At 48.7% G+C, this 19,505-nt stretch overlaps 1 protein-coding gene across 4 annotated transcripts; it reads right to left on the bottom strand.

Moving 5' to 3' along the window:
• Nucleotides 1–9,437: 9,437 nt before the first annotated feature.
• On the bottom strand, nucleotides 9,438–18,037 carry STX4 (syntaxin 4). Of its 4 annotated transcripts, none has more exons than XM_036827279.1 (11): nucleotides 17,666–17,945; nucleotides 17,376–17,477; nucleotides 17,164–17,263; nucleotides 16,953–17,027; nucleotides 16,160–16,230; nucleotides 14,518–14,626; nucleotides 14,370–14,446; nucleotides 13,995–14,132; nucleotides 12,996–13,106; nucleotides 12,819–12,917; nucleotides 9,446–11,612 (listed from the first exon to the last, which is right to left on the bottom strand). In XM_036827279.1, exons 1-10 carry the CDS (start codon nucleotides 17,693–17,695, stop codon nucleotides 12,837–12,839), a joined length of 894 nt encoding a protein of 297 aa, XP_036683174.1. In that variant the 5' UTR covers nucleotides 17,696–17,945; the 3' UTR covers nucleotides 9,446–11,612; nucleotides 12,819–12,836. The 4 variants fall into 4 exon arrangements, with proteins under 4 accessions (XP_036683171.1, XP_036683174.1, XP_036683175.1 ...); XM_036827278.1 differs by lacking the exon at nucleotides 9,446–11,612 and adding an exon at nucleotides 12,472–12,722 and having other exon boundaries at nucleotides 17,666–18,037; XM_036827276.1 differs by lacking the exon at nucleotides 12,819–12,917 and having other exon boundaries at nucleotides 9,438–11,612; nucleotides 17,666–17,974.
• Nucleotides 18,038–19,505: the final 1,468 nt, after the last annotated feature.

The following is a 19,505-nucleotide window of genomic DNA, read 5'->3' as shown; positions in this document are numbered from 1 at the left end:
GTGCGCCACAACTAGTGAGCCCATGTGCCACAACTACTGAAGCCCGCGTGCCTAGAGCCAGTGCTCCGCAACAAGAGAAGCCACCGCAATGAGAAGCCCGCGCACCGCAACGAAGAGGAGCCCCCGCTCGTCGCAACTAAAGAAAGCCCGCGGGCAGCAATGAAGACCCAACACACAAAAATAAATAAATAAAAAATTTTTTAATGTTTAAAAAAAATGAGGCTTCTCAATCTACGTTGTTGAGCAATATTCAAAGAATATGTCAAGTGTAAAAGAGTGAAGTGCAGAGCAGTGTGGTTAGTATGCTCCCATTTGGGCCGAATTACACATAAGTGCTCAAATTCCTATAGAATATTTCTAGAAAGATAATCAAGGACTGATTCTGGACTATAAATTCCAACCACCAGGGCCTTCTGCATTTATAAGCTAAAACAAAGCCAAAGGTCAGAGTGAACCAGATCCTTCTCTCTATGCTGTTATCTGTAGACTTGGGGGCCACCAAGTTGGCAGCCTTAGGAAGTGCCCGGTGTGCCAGTGCCAGTCATGGGGACTAGGCAGCAGCTGGCTGTAGCCCAGGACTGGTACACCAGGTAGCACCTAGAGCGGAAGTACTAGGTATCCCCTTGGTGTCAGGGGCCTCACTCAGTGTTGTCATGCCCAGGCCCTCATTCCTGTTCACAGCAGAACAAGGGGGCCACATGGCAACAGCAGGGACCAGTGTCATGGCTGCAGAAAGAGGGCACCAGTTTGACCAAGGACACTCACTGCCCATACCCATATCCAGAGCAGGAAAGAAACAGACACCGGACTGGGGGATTGAAAGCACGGGAACTTTTGTTTACTACTGACTTGATTTTTAGCCTTGAGCAAGATGATTTATCTTGGGGTTTGGGGAGGCACCTGTTAAAAATAGGTGTAAAGATACCATATACACTAATCAACAGATATCCCTGGGTATCTATCTACAATGAAGGATGAAGTGGGTCCCCTGGATGTTCAGAACAGATCCACAACTCCTGCTCCCTTTCTGGGCCCAGATAATACACCCATCCCTTGGTCCCTCTTCTCTGACACCCCCAGTATCCCATACCCTAGTTCCTGCTCCCTGAGGACTCAGTCTGACTTTCAAAAAATTAATAGCATTATTAAAATATAATTCATATACCATACAATTAACCTGTCTGAAGTGTACAATTCAGTGGTTTTTTGGTATATTCACAGGGTTATGCAACCATCACAGTCTAATTTTAGAATATTTTCATACCCTCAAAAGAAACTCCAGGGCTTCCCTGGTGGCGCAGTGGTTGAGAATCTGCCTGCCAATGCAGGGGACACAGGTTCGAGCCCTGGTCTGGGAAGATCCCACATGCCGCGGAGCGACTAAGCCCGTGAGCCACAACCACTGAGCCTGCGCGTCTGGAGCCTGTGCTCTACAACAAGAGAGGCCGCGACAGTGAGAGGCCCGCGCACCGCGATGAAGAGTGGCCCCTGCTCGCCGCAACTAGAGAAAGCCCTCGCACAGAAACGAAGACCCAACACAGCCAATAAATAAATATAAATAAATAAATAAATTTATAAAAAAAAAAAAAAAAAAGAAACTCCATACCCATTAGCTGTCACTTCCTATTGATCCAAGCCCCTCACCCCCCACCAACCCTTTTCCCTCAGCCCTAGTCAATGGCTAATCTACTTTCAGTCTCTATAGGTTTGCCTATTGTGGACATTTCATGTAAATGGAGTCATACAATATGTGGTCTTTTGTGACTGATTTTTTAGTTGGCATAATGTTCTCAAGGCTCATCCATGCTGTAGTTTGATCAGCTCTTCATTCTTTTTTATTGTCAAATAATATTCCATTGTATGGATATGCTACCTTTATTTATCCTTTCATCAGCCAATGGACATTTGGGTCTCCATTTTTTGTCTATTGTGAGTGATGCTGCTGTGAACATTCATGTACAAGTTTGTTTTTTTTTAATGAACTAAGTGAGCCTGTCTTTTTTTTTAAATACATTTACTTATTTTATTTTATTTATTATTTTTGGCTGCATTGGGTCTTCGTTGCTGCACGCAGGCTTTCTCTAGTTGTGGTGAGCAGGGACTACTCTTCATTGCGGTGTGCGGGCTTCTCATTGCAGTGGCTTCTCTTTGTTGTGGAGCACAGGTTCTAGGTGCGCAGGCTTCAGTAGTTGTGGCTTGCGGGCTCGGTAGTTGTGGCTCGCGGGCTCTAGAGCACAGGCTCAGCAGTTGTGGTGCACGGGCTTAGTTGCTCCACAGCATGTGGGATCTTCCCGGACCAGGGATCAAACCCATGTCCCCTGCATTGGCAGGCGGATTCTTAACCACTACGCCACCAGGGAAGTATCCGTACAAGTTTTTGTGTGGACATATTTTTCAATTCTCTGTGTATATACCTAGGAGTGGAATTGCTGGGTCATATGGTAACTCTATGTTTAACCATTGGAGCAACTGTCAGACTGTTTTCCAAAGTGGCTGCACCATTTTACATTCCCACCAACAGGGTATGAATGTTCCAGTTTCTCCACATCTTCACCAACAGTTGTTATTTTCTGTCTTTTTCATTACAGCCATCCTAGTAGGTGTAAATTTGTTGTTTTGATTTACATTTCCCTGGTGGCAAATGATGTTGAGGATCTTTTCATGGGCTTATTGGCCATTTGTATATCGTCTTTGGATAAATGTCTATTCAAGTCCTTTGGCCATTATTATTATTTTTATTAATTTGGCTGTGCTGGGTCTTAGTTGCGGCATGCAGGATCTTTTAGTTGCGGCATGCAAACTCTTAGCTGTGGCATGTGGGATCTAGTTCCCTGACCAGGGATCAAACCCGGGCCCCCTGCATTGGGAGCACCAAGTCTTAGCCACTGGACCACCAGGGAAGTCCCCCTTTGACCATTTTTTTAATTGGATTGATTCTGTTGAGTGGTAAGACTTATGTATTCTAGATACAAGTTCCTTATGATTTGCAAAAATTCCCTCCCATTGTGTGGGTTGTCTTTTTACTTTCTTGATGATGCCCTTTAAAGCGCAAACATTTTTCATTTTGATGATGTCCAATTTGTCTATTTTTGTCTGTTTTTGCTTGTGCTTTGAGAGCCATATCTAATAACCCATTTCCTAATACAAGGTCATGAAGATTTATGCCTATGTTTTCATCCAAGGGTTTTATAAACATTTACAAAGTTTATAATTTAGTTATAAATGTAAAAGTTTAAAATGCTTAAAAGATTTTTTTAAAATAAACTATAAGTTTTTATAGCTAAAAGCTCTTACATTTAGATTTTTGATCCATTTTGAGTTAATTTTTGTATATGGTTTGAGGTAAGGGTCTAACTTCATTCTTCTGCATGTGGATATCCAATTGTCCCAACTCCATTTATTGAAAAGACTATTTTTTCTACACATTGTCTTGACTTCATTGTTGAAAATAACCTAACTGTAAATATAAGGGTTTATTTCCAGACTCTCAATTTTATTCCCTGGGTATATATCTTTCTTTATGCCAGTATCACATTGTTTTGCTTGCTGTAGCTTGGTAGTAAAATTTTAAATCAGGACCTGTGGGTCTTCCAACTTGTTCTTCTATTTCAAGATTAGTTTTGTTTTTCTAGATCCCTTGAATTTCCATATGAATTTTAGGATCAGCTTGTCAACTTTTGCAAAAAAGAAAAAGAAAAGGAAGCTGTCTGGGATTCTGATAGGGATTGCATTGGCTCCGTAGATCAATTTGAGGAGTACTGTCATCTTGACAATATTAAATCTTCTGACCCATGAACATGGGGTGTTTTTAAAATTTAGATTTTAATTTCTTTCAACAGTGTTTTATAGTGTTCAGTGTATAAATCTTACATTTCTTTTGTTAAATTTATATAGAAGTATTTTATTCCTTTTGTTGCTATTGTAAATGGAATTGTTTTCTTTCTTTTTTGGATTGTTCATTGCTAGTGATGAGAAATACAGTAGATTTTTGTACATTGTTCTTGTTTTCTGCAACCTTGCTGAACCAGTTTACTAGCTCTAATATGTGTGTGTGTGTGTGTGTGTGTGTGTATTCCTAAGGATTTTCTATATACAAGATCATGTCATCTGTAAAATGAGATTGTTTACTTCTTCTTTTCCAATCTGGATGCCATTTGTTTCTTTTTATTGCTTATAGTGTTAAATAGAAGTGATGGGAGAAGACATCCTGATCTGAGGGGGAAAACATCCAGTCTTTCATCATTTAAGTATGATGTTAGCTGTGACTTTTTCACAGATGCCCTTTGATAATTAGCAAGTTAAGGAAGTTCTCTCTTATTCCTAGTTTCTTAAGCTTTTTAAAAAAATCAAAGTTGTTGGGCTTCCCTGGTGGCACAGTCATTAAGAATCCACCTGCCAATGCAGGGGACACGGGTTCGAGCTCTGGTCCGGGAAGATCCCACATACCACAGAGCAACTAAGCCCGTGTGCCACAACTACTGAGCCCACGTGCCACAACTATTGAAGCCTGAATGCCTAGAGCCCATGCTCCTCAACAAGGGAAGCTACCCCAGTGAGAAGCCCGCGCACCACAACGAAGAGTAGCCCCGGCTCACGGCAACCAGAGAAAAGCCTTCACGCAGCAATGAAGACCCAATGCAGCCAAAAATAAAATAATTTAAAAAAAAAGAAAAAGTTGTTGGATTTTGTCAAATGTATTTTCTGTGTCTATTGAGATCATCAGAGGGTTTTTGTTCTTCATTCTATTAATATTCTTTATTACATTAATTGATTTTCAGATGTTAAACCAACCTTGCATTCTTGAGATAAATCCCACTTATATAATCATTTTTATATATTGCTGAATTTTGTTTGCTAGTATTTTGTTGAGGATTTTTACATCTATATTCATTAGAAATAGTGATCTGAAGTTTTCTTTTCTTGTGATGTCTTTGTCCCATTTTGTTATCTGGATAATTCCCAGACAGTCTGACTTTTGGTCCTCACTTTTCTTCTGCCCCAACTTCCTTTAATTCCCTGGCTCTCTGCCAGGACTGTCCCAGGTAGTGAAAGCATCTTGGGAATGCAAAATCATAGGCCCAGCTGGTGGGGCAATAGCTGGCATCACTCCTTAGTCTGTACTTTGGACTTCAGTCATGATCCCCTCCCCAGCTGAATGTCTGCATAAACTGGGACTCCTCGCAGGAGAAAACTCCAGGACCGGGGCTGAGGCAGAGGTAAGGGAAGGCAGCAGGCTTTGTAGATGGGGCGGTCATTCTGGATTCAACCAAGGAGATTTGGAGACTTGTTCTCAATTACTTACGCACAGCCCGCTCTCAGCTAAAATCCGTCTCCCTGGAGCCTGCTTTCCATTCAAGTCCTATCCCAACGCTGACCTCATCTCTTACCTACTCCTTACACTCAGCAGGCTCTAGCCATGCTGGCCTTCTGTTTATTTTCTTCCCAGTCTTGGGACCTTTGCACTTGCTCCTTCCTGGGGATGGAACCCATAATCCTAGATTTGCCCATGATGCTCTTTCTGTTCAAGTCTCAGCTCAAATCTTACTGTTTCTACTGCTGCATAATAAATGACCACAAACTTAACATCTTAAAAACAACGTCCGTTTCTTATCTTATGGTTCTATAGATCAGAAGTCCAGGCTGACTCAGCTGGGTCCTCTACTTAGTGTCTCATGAGGCTGAAGTCAAGGTCTTGGCTAGTGTGAGCTTTTTTCTGGAGGCCCTGACATAGAATCCACTTCCAGACTCACCTGGGTTATTAACAGAATTCAGTTCCATTTGGCTGTAGGAATGAGGTCCCTGTTTCTTTGTTGGCTGTCAGCCAGTGGTTGTTCTCAGTTTCTAGAGGCCATCTACATTCCCTGGCTAGGAGCCCCTCCCTCTTCAAGGTCAGCAATGGCACATTGAGTCCTCCTGCTTCAAATTTCTCTGACTTCTGTCTTCCTCTTCTGTAGCTAGCTGGAGAAGATTTTCAGCTTTTAAGAGCTCATATGATTACATTTGGCCCACATGAATAATTCAGGACAATCTCCCTATCTTAAGGTCAACTGATTAGTAAACTTAATTACATCTGCAAAGCCCTTTTTCTCATGTTAGGTAACATATTCATAGAGATTAGGGCATGGAATCTTTGGGGGCCATTATTCTCCTTACGACAGTTCACCTTCTAGCCCTCAAAGATTCATGTCTGTTCCACAGATAAAATACACTCACTTCCTCCCAAGGTCCCTAAAAGTCTCATCCCATTACAGCATCAAGTCAGAGTAAAAAAAGAAAAAAATCTCATATAAATCTCATCAAACCAAAAGTCCCAAGTCTCATTATCTAAATTAGATGCAGATGAGACTCTGGGTATAATCCATTCTGGAGCACAATTCCTCCCATCTGTGGACCTATGAAACTAAAGAAACAAGTCATGTACTCCAACATGCAACGCTGAGACATGCATAGGGTAATAGTTTTAGACATTCTGGTTCAAAAAGGGAAGAAATGGAAGGTAAAAAGGAGTCACTGATCCAAAGCAATTTCAAAAGCCAGCTGAGCAAATTTCTTTAGGTGTCCAGGCCTACAAGTAACCCTCCATGGCTCTGCTCTGCCTTCTGAGCCCTCAGTTCTGCCCTTTGGATAAGTCACCTCCCCTAAGAAACCATTCCTGACTATCTTTTAGAACAGCCATCTCCAACCCCTTGTAATTTTTTGTCACAACACACTGCTTAATTTTTTAATAATACATGTCCTGGTTTTGGGATGTCTTAGCTATTTCTTTACTTGTCATCTCCACTAAAATATAAACTCCATGAAAGCAGAGACCTTGTCTGAATTTTCACCTCTATTCCTCCAGCACCCGCCATAATGCCTGGTACGTAAGTCTTGCTCAATAAATATTTTGTGAATAAATGAAAGAATCAGTTAAATGTGGATTTGGGTGGTGTGGTATGCTGAACAATGGCCCTCTAAATATGACCACATCCTAATCCCTGGAACCTGAGAATGTTACTTGATATGGTAAAAGGGACTTTGCCAATGTGATTAAGTTAAGGATGGTGAAATGGTAGATTATACTGGAGAATCTGGATAGGCCTAAGGTAATCACAAGGGTCCTTATAAGAGGGAGACAGGAAGGTCAGAGTGGGAGGAGAAGGTGGTATGATAGAAGCCAAGATTGGAATGATGTGCTTTGAAATGGAGGATAGGGCCACTAGCTAAGGAATGCAGGCATCAGTTAGAAACTGAAAAAGGTAAGCAAATGGTTCCTCCAGAAAGAGCCAGCCCGGCCAACTCCTTGACTTTAGCCCAGTGAAACTAATTTTGGATTTCTGACCTCCAGAACTATAAAAGAATAAATGTATGTTGTTTTAAGCCACTAAGTTTATGGTAATTTGTGCCAGGAGTAATAAGAAACTCAAGTTCCATTGCCTAAAGCAAACCATAGCTGATGTCAGTGGAGTGGGGATATATAATATTTTCGTATGGAGGGGCCTCACAGGGAAGGCCAATGAATGTTTTTGAACAATTGTAAAACCTTCCCCCGTCTGCCCTCTTTGTCACAAATACTGTCTTTTGTGTTTCCTCCACATGCAAAATAAATGCATCCCCCTCTCAAGGCAGACCACCCAAATGACCTATCTAATCATGGCATCAGGCTCAAATCCAGGACCTCTGATAGTCTCTGTATCACGTCCAGATGTGGCGTCTCTTGATCCCGAGACCTATGACCCAAAGTAAATAAACAGATAAACAGATAACTAGATAGATAAATAACTAGATAGATAAGTAGATAAATGGATCAATCAATCAGTCACAAATTATCTCTGTCCCCTCCACCACATCCAACATATGAAGTGGAACAAGGACAGGATAATAGCAGTAAACACCCTCATTCAGAAGGAAAAATGGGAGACAGAAGTTACTGGTCTATGATAATTCTAAAATCCTGCTGGGCAGATGTTGAAAAGGACCCCCTGCTTCCCCTGGGAGCGGAACTGCTTCCTGGGACTAGTTCCCTAGTTCATTCTTCTCCATGTCCTTGGCTCTGCCTTTTTTTGTTTGTTTATTTGGCTGCACCGGGTCTTAGTTGCCTCGTGTGGGATCTTCAGTTGTGGCGTGTGGGATCTTCAGTTGTGGCATGCGGGATCTTTAGTTGCAGCATGTGGGATCTAGTTCCCTGACCAGGGATCGAACCCGGGCCCCTGCATTGGGAGCGCAGAGTCTTTTAACTGCTGGACCACCAGGGAAGTCCTGGCTCTGCCCTTATAATGGCCCATCCTTTTCCATTTATTCTCCTTGGCCACATTTGAGAACACATGGAGGTTATGCCTTTCTTTAATAAGGCAGCTTTCTTGGTCTCCTTCATGCCCATAGAAATTTGGAAGCCCTCAAGGTCATTTTAAGACTTGAACACTCATGGTCTTTTAAAAATCCAAGCTAATGTGGTTTTTTTGGCGGGGGAGGCAGGGGGACTTCTTATCTATTTGATTCCAGTCAGTCCCATGGACCAACAGCCAAACTCACAATTTTTTCAGACATGCCTCTTTTTCGACTTAGTTGTAGGCAAGTGGAGAGTTACACTCTTAATCTTTTTTCCCTGAATCACCTTGTATAACTGAAAAGATTTACTGGGAACCACTTCGACCAAGTCAGAGGTTTTTACATAAGGCATGAGAGTCATACACTTGATATGGCCCTTGCCACAAAGATGAGTTTGTTTTTTTAAAATAAGTTTATTTATTTATTTATTTTTGGCTGCGTTGGGTCTTCGTTACTGCGCGTGGGCTTTCTCTAGTTGCGGCGAGCGGGGGCTATTCTTCCTTGCAGTGCGCGGGCTTCTCATTGCGGTGGCTTCTCTTGTTGTGGAGCACGGGCTCTAGGCGTGCGGGCTTTGGTAGTTGTGGCTCATGGGCTCTAGAGCGCAGGCTCAGTAGTTGTGACGCACAGGCTTAGTTGCTCCACGGCATGTGGGATCTGCCCCAACCAGGGCTCAAACCTGTGTCCCCTGCATTGGCAGGTGGATTCATAACCACTGCGCCACCAGGGAAGTCCCACAAAGATGAATTTTAATAAAACTTTGTGCCTTAATGGCCTTGTCAAGTTGTATCTTTCACTGGTTAAAAATTTGGATCACTTGCCTGGAGTTTCTATATTCTCTTCCATTTCTGCTTAAAAACTGGCCAATTATATTCTGAGTCATCTCTTTCTTACAGTAACTTGTCAAATGCACCCAACAGCAACCAAGGCATACTACTAATATTCTCTTTCCCCAATTTTTTGCCTAAAGCTCTAAACTCAGTTGGACATTATTTATACTCTTAGTTCTATTTCCAGATTACAGGTAAAAAAAATGCTTCACCACTGCATAACACACATCACCATCTTTCTAGCTTCCAATGGTAGTTTCCTCACCAGCCACTGTCCAGCTCCAAAGCCAATGACACACAATTCAGGTTTATTTTTTATTGTAGCAACACCCCACTGCTGGGTAATAATTCTGTAACAGTTGAAAGGACTGTTGATGTGGTAACAACCAACCTCAAAATATCAGTGGCTCACAGCAAGAGAAGTTTCTCATTTACATTACGCATCATTTTACAGGTGGGCTACAGCTCAGCTTCATGTCCTGTTAATTCTGGGTTCCAGGCTGAAGAAGTCTTGATCTGGCAACTGACAGTTTCATGGCCGAGGATAAAGAGAAGGGAAGCTCTCAGAATACTCATTGGTGCTTAAAGCTTCTATTTGGAAGTGGTACTTTGCATTTCTACTCACATTCCACTGGCCATAGCCAAGCCCATTGTAAGTGGGGCATGAATGTATAATCCTCCTGAAGTGAGGGGCCCAGTAGGAAGGACAGCATATATTTGGAACAGTAATCTACCACAGGGCTGTACCAGAAACTGATATCAATCACTGAACTCGTCCATTCTTGCTTCATATGCACTCTGCTGCAGCGTTTTGTACCATGTACACCTCTCATACATCTTGGTCAAGGGTAAAATCTTGACTCAAGGTAGACAATTCATAGGTAGGTCAATGTAGCCTGACCTAGACCAGTCAGGTTCCTTTTCTTAAGAATCTGAACCATGAAATATTCAGCGGGTGAGGGAGTAAGTGGAGAGGGCTGCAGGTGAAAGGTTGTGATGCAACATGATTTGGAAAAGCCACAACAAACACAGGCCATGTTCCCTGAAAGCTGGGCTGACAGCAGCCAAGCCAGGATTTCAGTGCAAAACCTGCCCTTGGCCCCTCACTCAGGTCGGTTTCCCACAGGGAATGGGTATACGCAAGGGAGCCTGTGAAACCTCCAGCGCACTTGTCTGCTAAGTCGGCTCCAAACTTGCCACTCACCTGTTCAAAAACCTTCTATAGGTCCCCACAGCCCACAGAAAAAGTTCAAATTGTTGAGCCCGGCATCTGAGCTCTCGCTTGGCCATCTAGCCACCTCTTCCAGGAGGTTCTGGACGGCGTCCTGGGTGAGACGGGTAAGCAGCCTTTCAGGGTGGCGCTGTCCAGCACGGCCAAGCGGAAGACACACACTGCACGTGGACACCCAGCTGCGTAGATGTGGCAGTCTCCGCGTCGGTTTGACAGTCTCTATCAGATTCCAGTAGGTACCACGGGTCGTGCAGTTTGATTCCGAAGGCAGAAAAATGAGGGATTGGACAAAGGCGACCAAAAGGACAGGATTCCGCTGAAGAAGCAGGCCGCAAGGGGAAGAGATAGAGAATGGAGAATCAGGGAAGCGCAGAGGCCCCACGTCCAAATCAATCTTCCCCTGGGGCAGGATCCATCCGGCCCCGCAGTTTCCCCATTGGGTGGGCATCCAGAGTGTTCGCACGCTTCTGAAAATGAGGGGTTCCTTCCTGTAGGCGTCTAGAGTTTCTTCTGTACACAGGACACAGGATCTCAGGCAGGACGAAGGCGTGGGTAACCTCCCAGACTTGGGCAGCTGCAAGTCGGGCAGCTAGGGAGAGCGATCCGGCCACGCCTTCTCGCGTGAGGTTCTGACTCCCTGCGCACGCCCACCAGTCTCTCACTGGCCAGCCGCCTTCCGTCTCCTTTGGCGTTTGGACCATGCCCCTTGAGCTCTGTGATCCAATCGCTTTTGGGTGCGACTGACGACTCGCTCTGAGGCCCCGCCCACATCAGCGTCCTCTAATTGCTGTTTAATACCCGGTGCTCACTCCTTCAGGACGCCCTACGGACCAATCCTGATGCTCTTCAGGAACAACATTTAGGTCCGCTAGTCAGTCGTTTTCCAAGTGGGGACCGGGCCACCCTTCAGCCACACTCCGTACACTCGGGGCCAAGTGTACCCTCGGATCTGGCGCAGGCACCAAGCAACCGCCGTTCTAGGACCACAGGGAGGCGCTGCAGGCGGGCACCCAGCCGCGGATGGAGGCTGAGCGGTCCTGTCCCACGTCACCGCGGCCCAATCCCGCCCTCTGACCCCTCCCCCATCCCGGGTCCAGGGGCGGGGTCCCAGTCTGCCCCAAAGACCACACTGCTAGCCCTTCATCGCTCGCGTCGCCCCGGCACCCACGTGTGCACCCCATACTTGGTGGCCGAAGCAAGAGGTACTGCAACCAGACGGGCTGGGCTACAGGAGCAGCGGCGGTGACCTGTGGGATCGAAAGTGCGATGGGCCAGGGCGGCTGGAACCCGGCTCCCAGACCTTGGTCAGGATCAGGCACCTCCCTGTTTTTACCAGGCTTCGGAGCCAGGAGCCATGAAACTACGTGTCTGGGGACAGAAGCCACACCCAGCTGCAGAAACTAGGCATGGGACTTGAAAATCTTAGACATTTAGAGTGGAAGCCTGGAGCTCAGGTGAGTCATGGAAGCCCTGGGGTCAGGCTCCTCTGCCTCCTCTACCCGCTTCAGCCACAAGACCCCCGAGAAACAAGGTGAGCTGATGCAGTGCCAAGCTCTCTAACCTGAACTCATGTAAGAGGCAATGCCTTTTTCTGAGCACAGGGCCTGGCCTGTTGAACCCTTTGCCTGGCAACCTCTTCACTGATTCTTCCCATAACCGGCCCCTCCTCACTTGCCACACCACTCAAATATCGCCCCTTCTGAGACCGGCCCTTCCCAGTCCACTGTATCCAAAGTAACAGGCTCAATTACTTTTTCACAGTGCCTCTTCTTCTTGGCCTCAGGAATGCCCACAGATGCCACACACACACACACACACACACATCCCACCTGTGTCCCAGCCTGGCCTGGCCCAGCCTCACTGCTTTGGGGTTAGGTACTCACAGCCAGATGGGGTGTTACCCCCTCCCGGCCCCACTCATTCTCATGGGAGAGTAGAAGGGCACTGCCAGCCTGGTGTGCTCACAGCACCTAAGACAGTCTGATCTGAGCCTGCCTGGGCTGGGCCTGTCCCCAAGGGTGGCCAGGAGGTGGGGAGGCTGGTTACCTGGAGGCCCTGGACCAGCCTTTTCAGGAACACACATGCACAGGGGAATCTCCAAGCTTTTTTTTTTTTTTTTTTTTTAATTTCTTACAAAACCACATGTCCCAGCCAGACAGGACAGTGCAGGCCCGCCCCCAGGCACTGTGGCTTGAGGAGGGAGGCCCCCATGGATGAGGGGCTGCCGACCCCAGAAGGACCGTCTGCCCCTCTGCACAAGGCCAGTGTGAGGAAGGGGTCTGGCTGGAGGCTCTGTCCTGCCCACCCCCAGCTGCTGGGAGAGAAGGTAGACCCGGGGTCCCTGGTGCTCTTAGTGCCTGCAAGGGAAGGAGGGCAGAAGAGGGTCTGAGGGGAGGAGGAAAGGCTGGGGTCAGGGATGGGGCAGGCCAGGGGGCAGGCCCACAGTATCTCACCGAGAATATGCAGCGCTATCAAACCAACGTGGAGACGCTAATGATGACCACCAGAATGAGGACAGTGACGGACAAACAGATGGCAATAAAGACTTTCTTCTGTGGGAGAGGAGGGGGGTCAGGGAAACTCAGGAGGGGAGGGAGGGCCACCCAGGCTGGGGGTGGGGGGAGGCTGACCTTCCGCGCCTTCTTCTGGTTCTCCAGGGCCATCTTGACATGTTCCTGCCCACGTTCCACATAGTCTGCTGAGCTCAGAATGTTCTTCTCAATTCTGTTGATCGCCTCCCCCTGCTCGGAAGAGGGGGCGGTTCAGGCAGGTAGGAATGACTGGGGGTGGAGAGCCCAGCAGCTCCTCAGTCTGCCCAGCCCAACCACAAATGACTGAAGGACATTCCTGGCAGAAAACACTGCACTAACAAAGATGTGGAGGCAGGACCACATCTGACCAAAGTCCACTCTCCTGCAGGTGGCTTCCAGGCCCCCTTCCACCATGTGGTCCCTCTGTCCTGCTCCCTCGCCCCGTACAACCTCTACTCACAGTGCTGGCTGGGAGCTGAGTGCCTTACATGGCTCCTATCTTTTCACACAGGGTGAACTTTTGTCCCCTCACAAGTCTGTCTGAAGTCACATGTTCTTTAGGCCTGTCTCCCCGCTGCTGTGAAGCTCTCCCTATCCTGGTACTCCTACCGAGTGAAAGCTCTTCCCCATGACTCCCAGCTGCGAAAGGGCATTGGGTCAGCTCCTCCAGGACAGGGCTGGAAGCTCCCCTTATGCTTAGATAAGGGCCGGGGGAAGAATACCACCTCCCACCCCATCCTTGTACAGATTTTAGGAGGCAGGCCCTCTAGGGAGCAGCTGTGGAGCTCTCAGAAGTATGAGGGTAGATTCGGTTGGTGGAGGAGGAGCCAGGGTTGGGGCCATACCTGGGGTGGGCTCAAGTTTGAGGGATGGGGTACAACGTATAGAGGAGTGGCCATCCAAGTAGCTGTTGAGGAGGACGCAATCTGGGGGCACAGCTAAGGATGGAAATAAAGGCAAGCCTGGGGGCTTGGCCCAGTCTGGAGGAGAACAAAAGCCCCAGGGAGAGAGGCTAAGGGTGGAGGTGGGCTGACAGGCACAATACGGTCTCACGTCTGGGGGCTGGATCAAGCCTGGCCGGCTGCCTGGGGTGCCCACCTGCATCTCCACTTCAGTAGCCAGAAAAGTGAAAATCTCATGAAGTTCACGGATACTGCGCTCAAGCTGCTGGATCTCACTGTGCCGGGCCGAGATCTCATTTAGGGCCTGTCGAGTCACCTGTGTGTCCTTCAGTATCTGGAGAGTGGACAGGAGTGAAGGGACAAGTCACAGGGAAACCAGCAGCAGGTTCAGAATTTCCTGTTCAGCTTTGGGGCAGCCCTCAGGCCTAGAACTGGGGCCAGGCCCCTGATGAGTGGTTCCAGGCAGGCTAATTCGTGCCCTTCTGGGCCTCAGGATTCCCTCCATGAAAAAGGGCCAGGACTCAGAGACAACGAGGGGCCCGGCAGAGGGAGGCTGGCTGCGGCCACTCACATTGGACACAAACACCTCGCTCTGCCCGCTGTCCAGCATCTGCTCCAGCTCCTCGTCAGACACCACTCCAGCATTTGCTGTGAAGGAAAAGGCCAGGCTCAGAGCTGGTCAGGTCACCTGACCCTGTGGGCCGGACGCCGCAACTCACTGATCTTCAGCTGCCTCCGAATCCGCTCCACGTTCTTCTCCCGGTATTCGGACTGCATTGAGTTGCACTTGTTGATGAGCTCCACGAATTGCTGGGACAGGACCCCGTGCTAAGGATGGAGAATTGAAGCTGGGTACTCCTGGGAGGATCCCTGCCCGGTCTGGGCCTCAGCATCCCCGTGGGTACAGTGAGCAAAGAGCAGGAGCTCATAGGTGCCTGCTGCCTTGACCACCTTGAAAGGCTCCCCCAGTCTCTCAAAGTAAAAGCCGAAGCCCTTACCAGGACCTACAAGGCCCTATATGACCCTCCCCTTCCCCCGTTGCCCCTCTGACCTTACCTCCCGACACTGTTCCCTCACCCCTTCCCTCCAACCACAATGGGCTCTTTACTCCTCCCTGAGCAGAGCACAGCCCCACCTCAGGCCTTTGCACTTGCACGCCTTCGGCCTGGAATGCTCAGGCCCCACAAAGGCCTTTAGTCTTTGTTACAATGTCACCTTCTAAGTGAAGTTTTCTCCACCTTATTGCAACCTGCCTTCTCCCGATGTTCTCATTCCCTCTCCTCCTGCTCTTTTCCCTTAATACTTCCTATGTTCTAAAATAATTTACTGACTTATTATGGTGATTGTCTCTCCGCACTGGAATGTAAGCTCTGTGAGGATAGGGATCTTTGGTTCACGGCTGTATCCCAAACAGCTGAAAAATGGTCTGGCACACAGTAGGCCCTCAACAAATGTTTGTGGAATGCCTGTTGAACACCAGCCTCACTGCTTAGACTAGAGGTGTGCTGGGATGCCCGGGGGTCATAGCGATTGCCCAGATTTTTACAGGCCCACCTGGGCCGTCAGCCTCTCACACCAATGACTACCACAAGCCCCCCCTCCCCCGAAACGCCCTCTCTCCTTGTCCATTTCCCTGATGTCTAAAATCTGCTCATTCCTTGGAGTTCCTTCCTCAAAGACACATCTGCTCTCCTGGCTTCAGCTGTACCCTTTCAAGATGCCCAAACTGTTCCATCTTCAATCTGGGGTCTTTGCTGAGCTCTGGGCCCACCTACTTCAACTCTGATCACCAAGAACTCCAAACCATGCCTCACTGGGCATCCAGAGGAGGCTGCTCAGACCACCTCAAATCTCCTTACAAAGCTGTTGATTCAGTGACCTTCCACCCCAGGGAAGTTCCTCTTCCTGACTTCTTGAATTCTGTCCCTGGGGCAGAGGATGTCCCTGTCACATGGGCAGGGAACCTCCCAACCATTTGACTGCACCCTCTTCTTTCCTGGGCAGAGCCACTAGCTACCAAGTCCTACCTGAGTAATGTCTTTGTCATCTATTCAAGCTTAACTCCCCATCTTGGCTTCTAGAAAGTATCTCCTACAGCTGAGCCCAGATCATGTCTAGGGACTCAGCAACTTCTCACTGAATGGAGGAGAAGAGGGCAGGGATATAATGGACTGGAAGTCATGAGACCTGGGTTCTTGACCTTGGGTGAATCCTATTCCTCTCTGAGCCTCAGTTTCCCCATTTGGAAAATCATCTGGTTGAACTTGATGATCTCTAAGGGCCCTTCCTCCTTACATCTGCCATCTAATGATCTATAAAACACTAGCTGAAATTTTCTAGTTCTGGGAATAATGAACCCACCTGGGTTTTTCTCATTCTTGTGTTGACCGAGTTATAGTTCTCATCAGCTTCCTCCTTCTGGGGCTCTATGGCTGTGGAAAGACACAAGAGTATTGGTAGAGCAGGGGAGTTTGACCTGTGGCTTCTGAAATTCGTTTGGCGACTAGGACCCCAGCCACCCAGCCATACAATAGAGAGGCGCTTATCGCCATAGGATTTTTTTTGGAAATAAAATTTATCATAAAATGACTGAGTCTCTGACAGGCAAAAGTATATTTTTCTTTGCAATAAATACATCGGAGAATTCCCACAGGCATGCAGAGGCCTCCTAACAAAACCCCCATCTGCCTGCCCAAAGAATGCACACTGGGCAGCAAGAATTGTAGGAGTACAGCTGATCCTTGCACAACTGCGTGGGTCCACTTATACTTGGATATTTAGAAAATAAATGCATGCTACAGAACTACATGATCCACGGTTAGTTGAATCCACCCATGCAGGACCTGGGATATGGAGGGTGGACCATACAGTTATATGCAGATTTTGACTTGTGGGGTGGGGTGGCAACGCTAACCTCTGCCTCAGTCAAGGGTCAAATGTCAATGGTTTAATTATAAATAAGGGAACCTGAGAGGCAGGCATATGCTGTGGAAAGAACTTTGGACTGGAAGCCAGGAGACGGAGATTCTAGACGTAGGCCTGCTGTGTGACCTGGATATATATCACTGGCCTCTCTGGGCCACACACTCCCCAGATATACCAAGAGCTGGGCAGGATCAGAGGAAAGTATCTGTCTGAGGTCCTAGGAGCTCACCCTTCAGCTGTGCGCGGATGTCCCTCCCCAGCTGTTTGATCTCGTCGCGCAGGTTCTGCAGGTCCTGCTTCATGCCTGAACAAGAGAAAGCCGTGATGCCCAAACAGCAGCCCCTACCTCAACAAATCTCCCTGCCCACCACCTGCGTGGAACTACAATCCCCACAATCCCTCTGGCTGAGCATGCGTTCTACACCCAGGGTTTCACTCACTCTCCTCGGGAAGGGGCGTGGCCAGAATGGTGACCTGCTGCTTCTCCAACTCTCGGACTTTATTCTCCAGCTTGACAATAGTTTGCCGAATTGTCCGAACCTGGGGAGGATGACCGAGAGGGTTGAAGGAGATATGGGGGTACTCCAGGCCGCTATGCTCCTCGGGTCCTCCAGCCCCCTCGTGAATCCAGGCCGAGACCCCAGCCTCTTACCTTCTGGAAGAATTCATCGTCCGGGCTCCCCAGCCGTGCAGTGCCCGGGTGTACCACCAGCGCGACTCGCTCCTTGTCTTCATCGTCCGAGCTGTCATCCCCCTGCCAGGGCCGGGGTCACTGGCATCACTTCCTTGCTATTGCTCTCGCCCAGCAGGACTCACAGACTTCCGGGTCTTTCCTTCCTAGCCCACAGCCACCCCTCCCTGCCCCGAAGACCAGGAGTCCTGCATTCCAGCCAGACCCCACCCCGTCCGCTCGTCCCCAACCCTGCTGCGCCGACTTCTCACCTGCCTCAGCTCGTGGGTCCTGTCCCGCATGGCGGCTCGAGCTCCCTCTCCCCGGCGCCGGAGCCCGGCGGGCCTCAAGATTCTAACTTTGGAACTCCCGTATCCCACTCACACTCTGACACTCCCCTCCGCCCTCACCCTGCGGACCCCAAAACTGCCCCCCACGAGCCGCCAGAGGCTCTTTCCCTGGCACCATCCACAGTCAAGGGGAAGGAGCCGACCTCGGGGACCCCCAAGTTTCCACAGGTTGGAATTCCCTTTTCTTCCCCCCCCCCCTCCCTCTCCAGTAGCCTCGGCCCCGCCCCCTCTGGGATGACTGGAGCATGCGCACGGGATCTCGTCCCTTCCCCACCCGAGGGAAAGGCGGAGGTCGGAAGCAGCAGGGCCCCGAACGGAAGCAAAATTGCCAGGACGTGAGAACCCGCCCACTTCGCCGGAACTATCGCATCTTCAAACGGAAATCTAGTTGCCAAAAGGGGTGAGAATGCGTCATTGGTATGTAATCTGAGAGGCCCCTCATCTCACATCACCCCACGGTGCACCCCTCCTCGCGTCACGTGACCGGCCCGGTCCCAGCCTCTCAGACCACAGAACGTGACGCTTCGACTGTCACATGTCTCGGCCCTGTCAACTACGTCTCTGGAACACCTATCTCCCCACGACGTCCTCGGCACCCCGGTGCCCGAGTTACCTCCCTTCAGCCCCCACGCGGCGGGGAGGGGGCGCTGACTATCCCCAGAGGCAGTGGGTGGTAGGACCTTGGCTGAATTCGGCTTTATTTCTTTTGGGTCCGGGAGTGTTGGGCAGACGACTTAGAATTTGGAGCTGTCCACATGATGAGACCTTGAAATTCAGAAAAGAAAAAGATCCAGCATCAGAGAGTTGCAGGGTTTTGTAGGCAGAGCATCTGGGGGTGGGAAGTGACCTCACCCGAGGCAGAAATCTCTTCTCCCGCATACTCCTGGCACAGCTTCTGACAGGTGGGCGGCTGGCGCCCGGCTTGAACGCTGCAGTCCCGCTGCACTCACCACCTTCTGAGCAGCGACACCATTTCAGGGTAGCTCAGGCTGAGAAAAGAGTCTGTTATATTGAGCAGCATGTCACTTAGACCGCCCCCCCAGACCCCCACCTTGCACCGGAGTCTACCCTCTGGAGCCCACAAAAAATTCCACATTATAGTGGCCTGTGAGCTCTTGAGGTGAGGGCATGACTGTAGGGTTCTCACCAGAATCCCAGCACCTAGTTCAGTACCCAGCACATAGTGGACCCTCAGTAAATATTTGTGGACAGAATCTTAGCCTTTCATATAACTGAAGATGAAGCTTATGGTTCCCTAGTCTTCTCTTTTAGGCTTCAGGCTGTCACGGTGACACTTCCCTAACCCTAGCCCTGTAGACATTCATTCATTCAGTGGATATTTATTGGGAATTTACTATGGGCCAGACACTGTTCTAGGGCTGGAGATACATGAGGGCGTAACAGACAAGAATGCCTTGCACTTTTGGAACCTACATTCTATAGGAGGAGGCCCCAAGGCCACTGAGTGAGTCTCAGCATAGCCAGGATGAATATTAGTTCTCCTGGATCCCAGGGTTCTTTCCAGGGAGTTATATGAAGGTCAAGCAAGGGAAGGAAGGGCCCCTCTCTATTATGTCCTGGTAAGGAAATCTAGATTTTTTTTTTTTTTTTTTTTGGCCACGCTGTGCAGCATGCAGGATCTTAGTTCCCAGGGATCGAACCCATGCCCTCTGCAGTGGAAGCCAGGGAAGTTCCAAGGAAACCTAGATTTCTGTGACTGAGTTGCTGTGGACTTCAGGAAAGTCACTTCTTATCTCAGGGC

This window comes from Balaenoptera musculus, chromosome 15 (genome assembly GCF_009873245.2).
Source record: "Balaenoptera musculus isolate JJ_BM4_2016_0621 chromosome 15, mBalMus1.pri.v3, whole genome shotgun sequence".
NCBI classification, from domain to species: domain Eukaryota; kingdom Metazoa; phylum Chordata; class Mammalia; order Artiodactyla; family Balaenopteridae; genus Balaenoptera; species Balaenoptera musculus.
This window is presented reverse-complemented; position numbering and strand designations above follow the sequence as displayed.

What these genes read in the sequence shown, in the direction of transcription:
- STX4 (XM_036827276.1), bottom strand. Translation starts at nt 17,695, where the DNA reads ATGCGGGACAGGACCCACGAGCTGAGGCAG. An exon ending in GGACCCACGAGCTGAGGCAG is followed by an intron (nt 17,478 to 17,665) that starts GTGAGAAGTCGG and finishes CGGCCCTGGCAG; the next exon opens with GGGGATGACAGCTCGGACGA. An exon ending in TCGGAGGCAGCTGAAGATCA is followed by an intron (nt 14,447 to 14,517) that starts GTGAGTTGCGGC and finishes TTTCCTTCACAG; the next exon opens with CAAATGCTGGAGTGGTGTCT.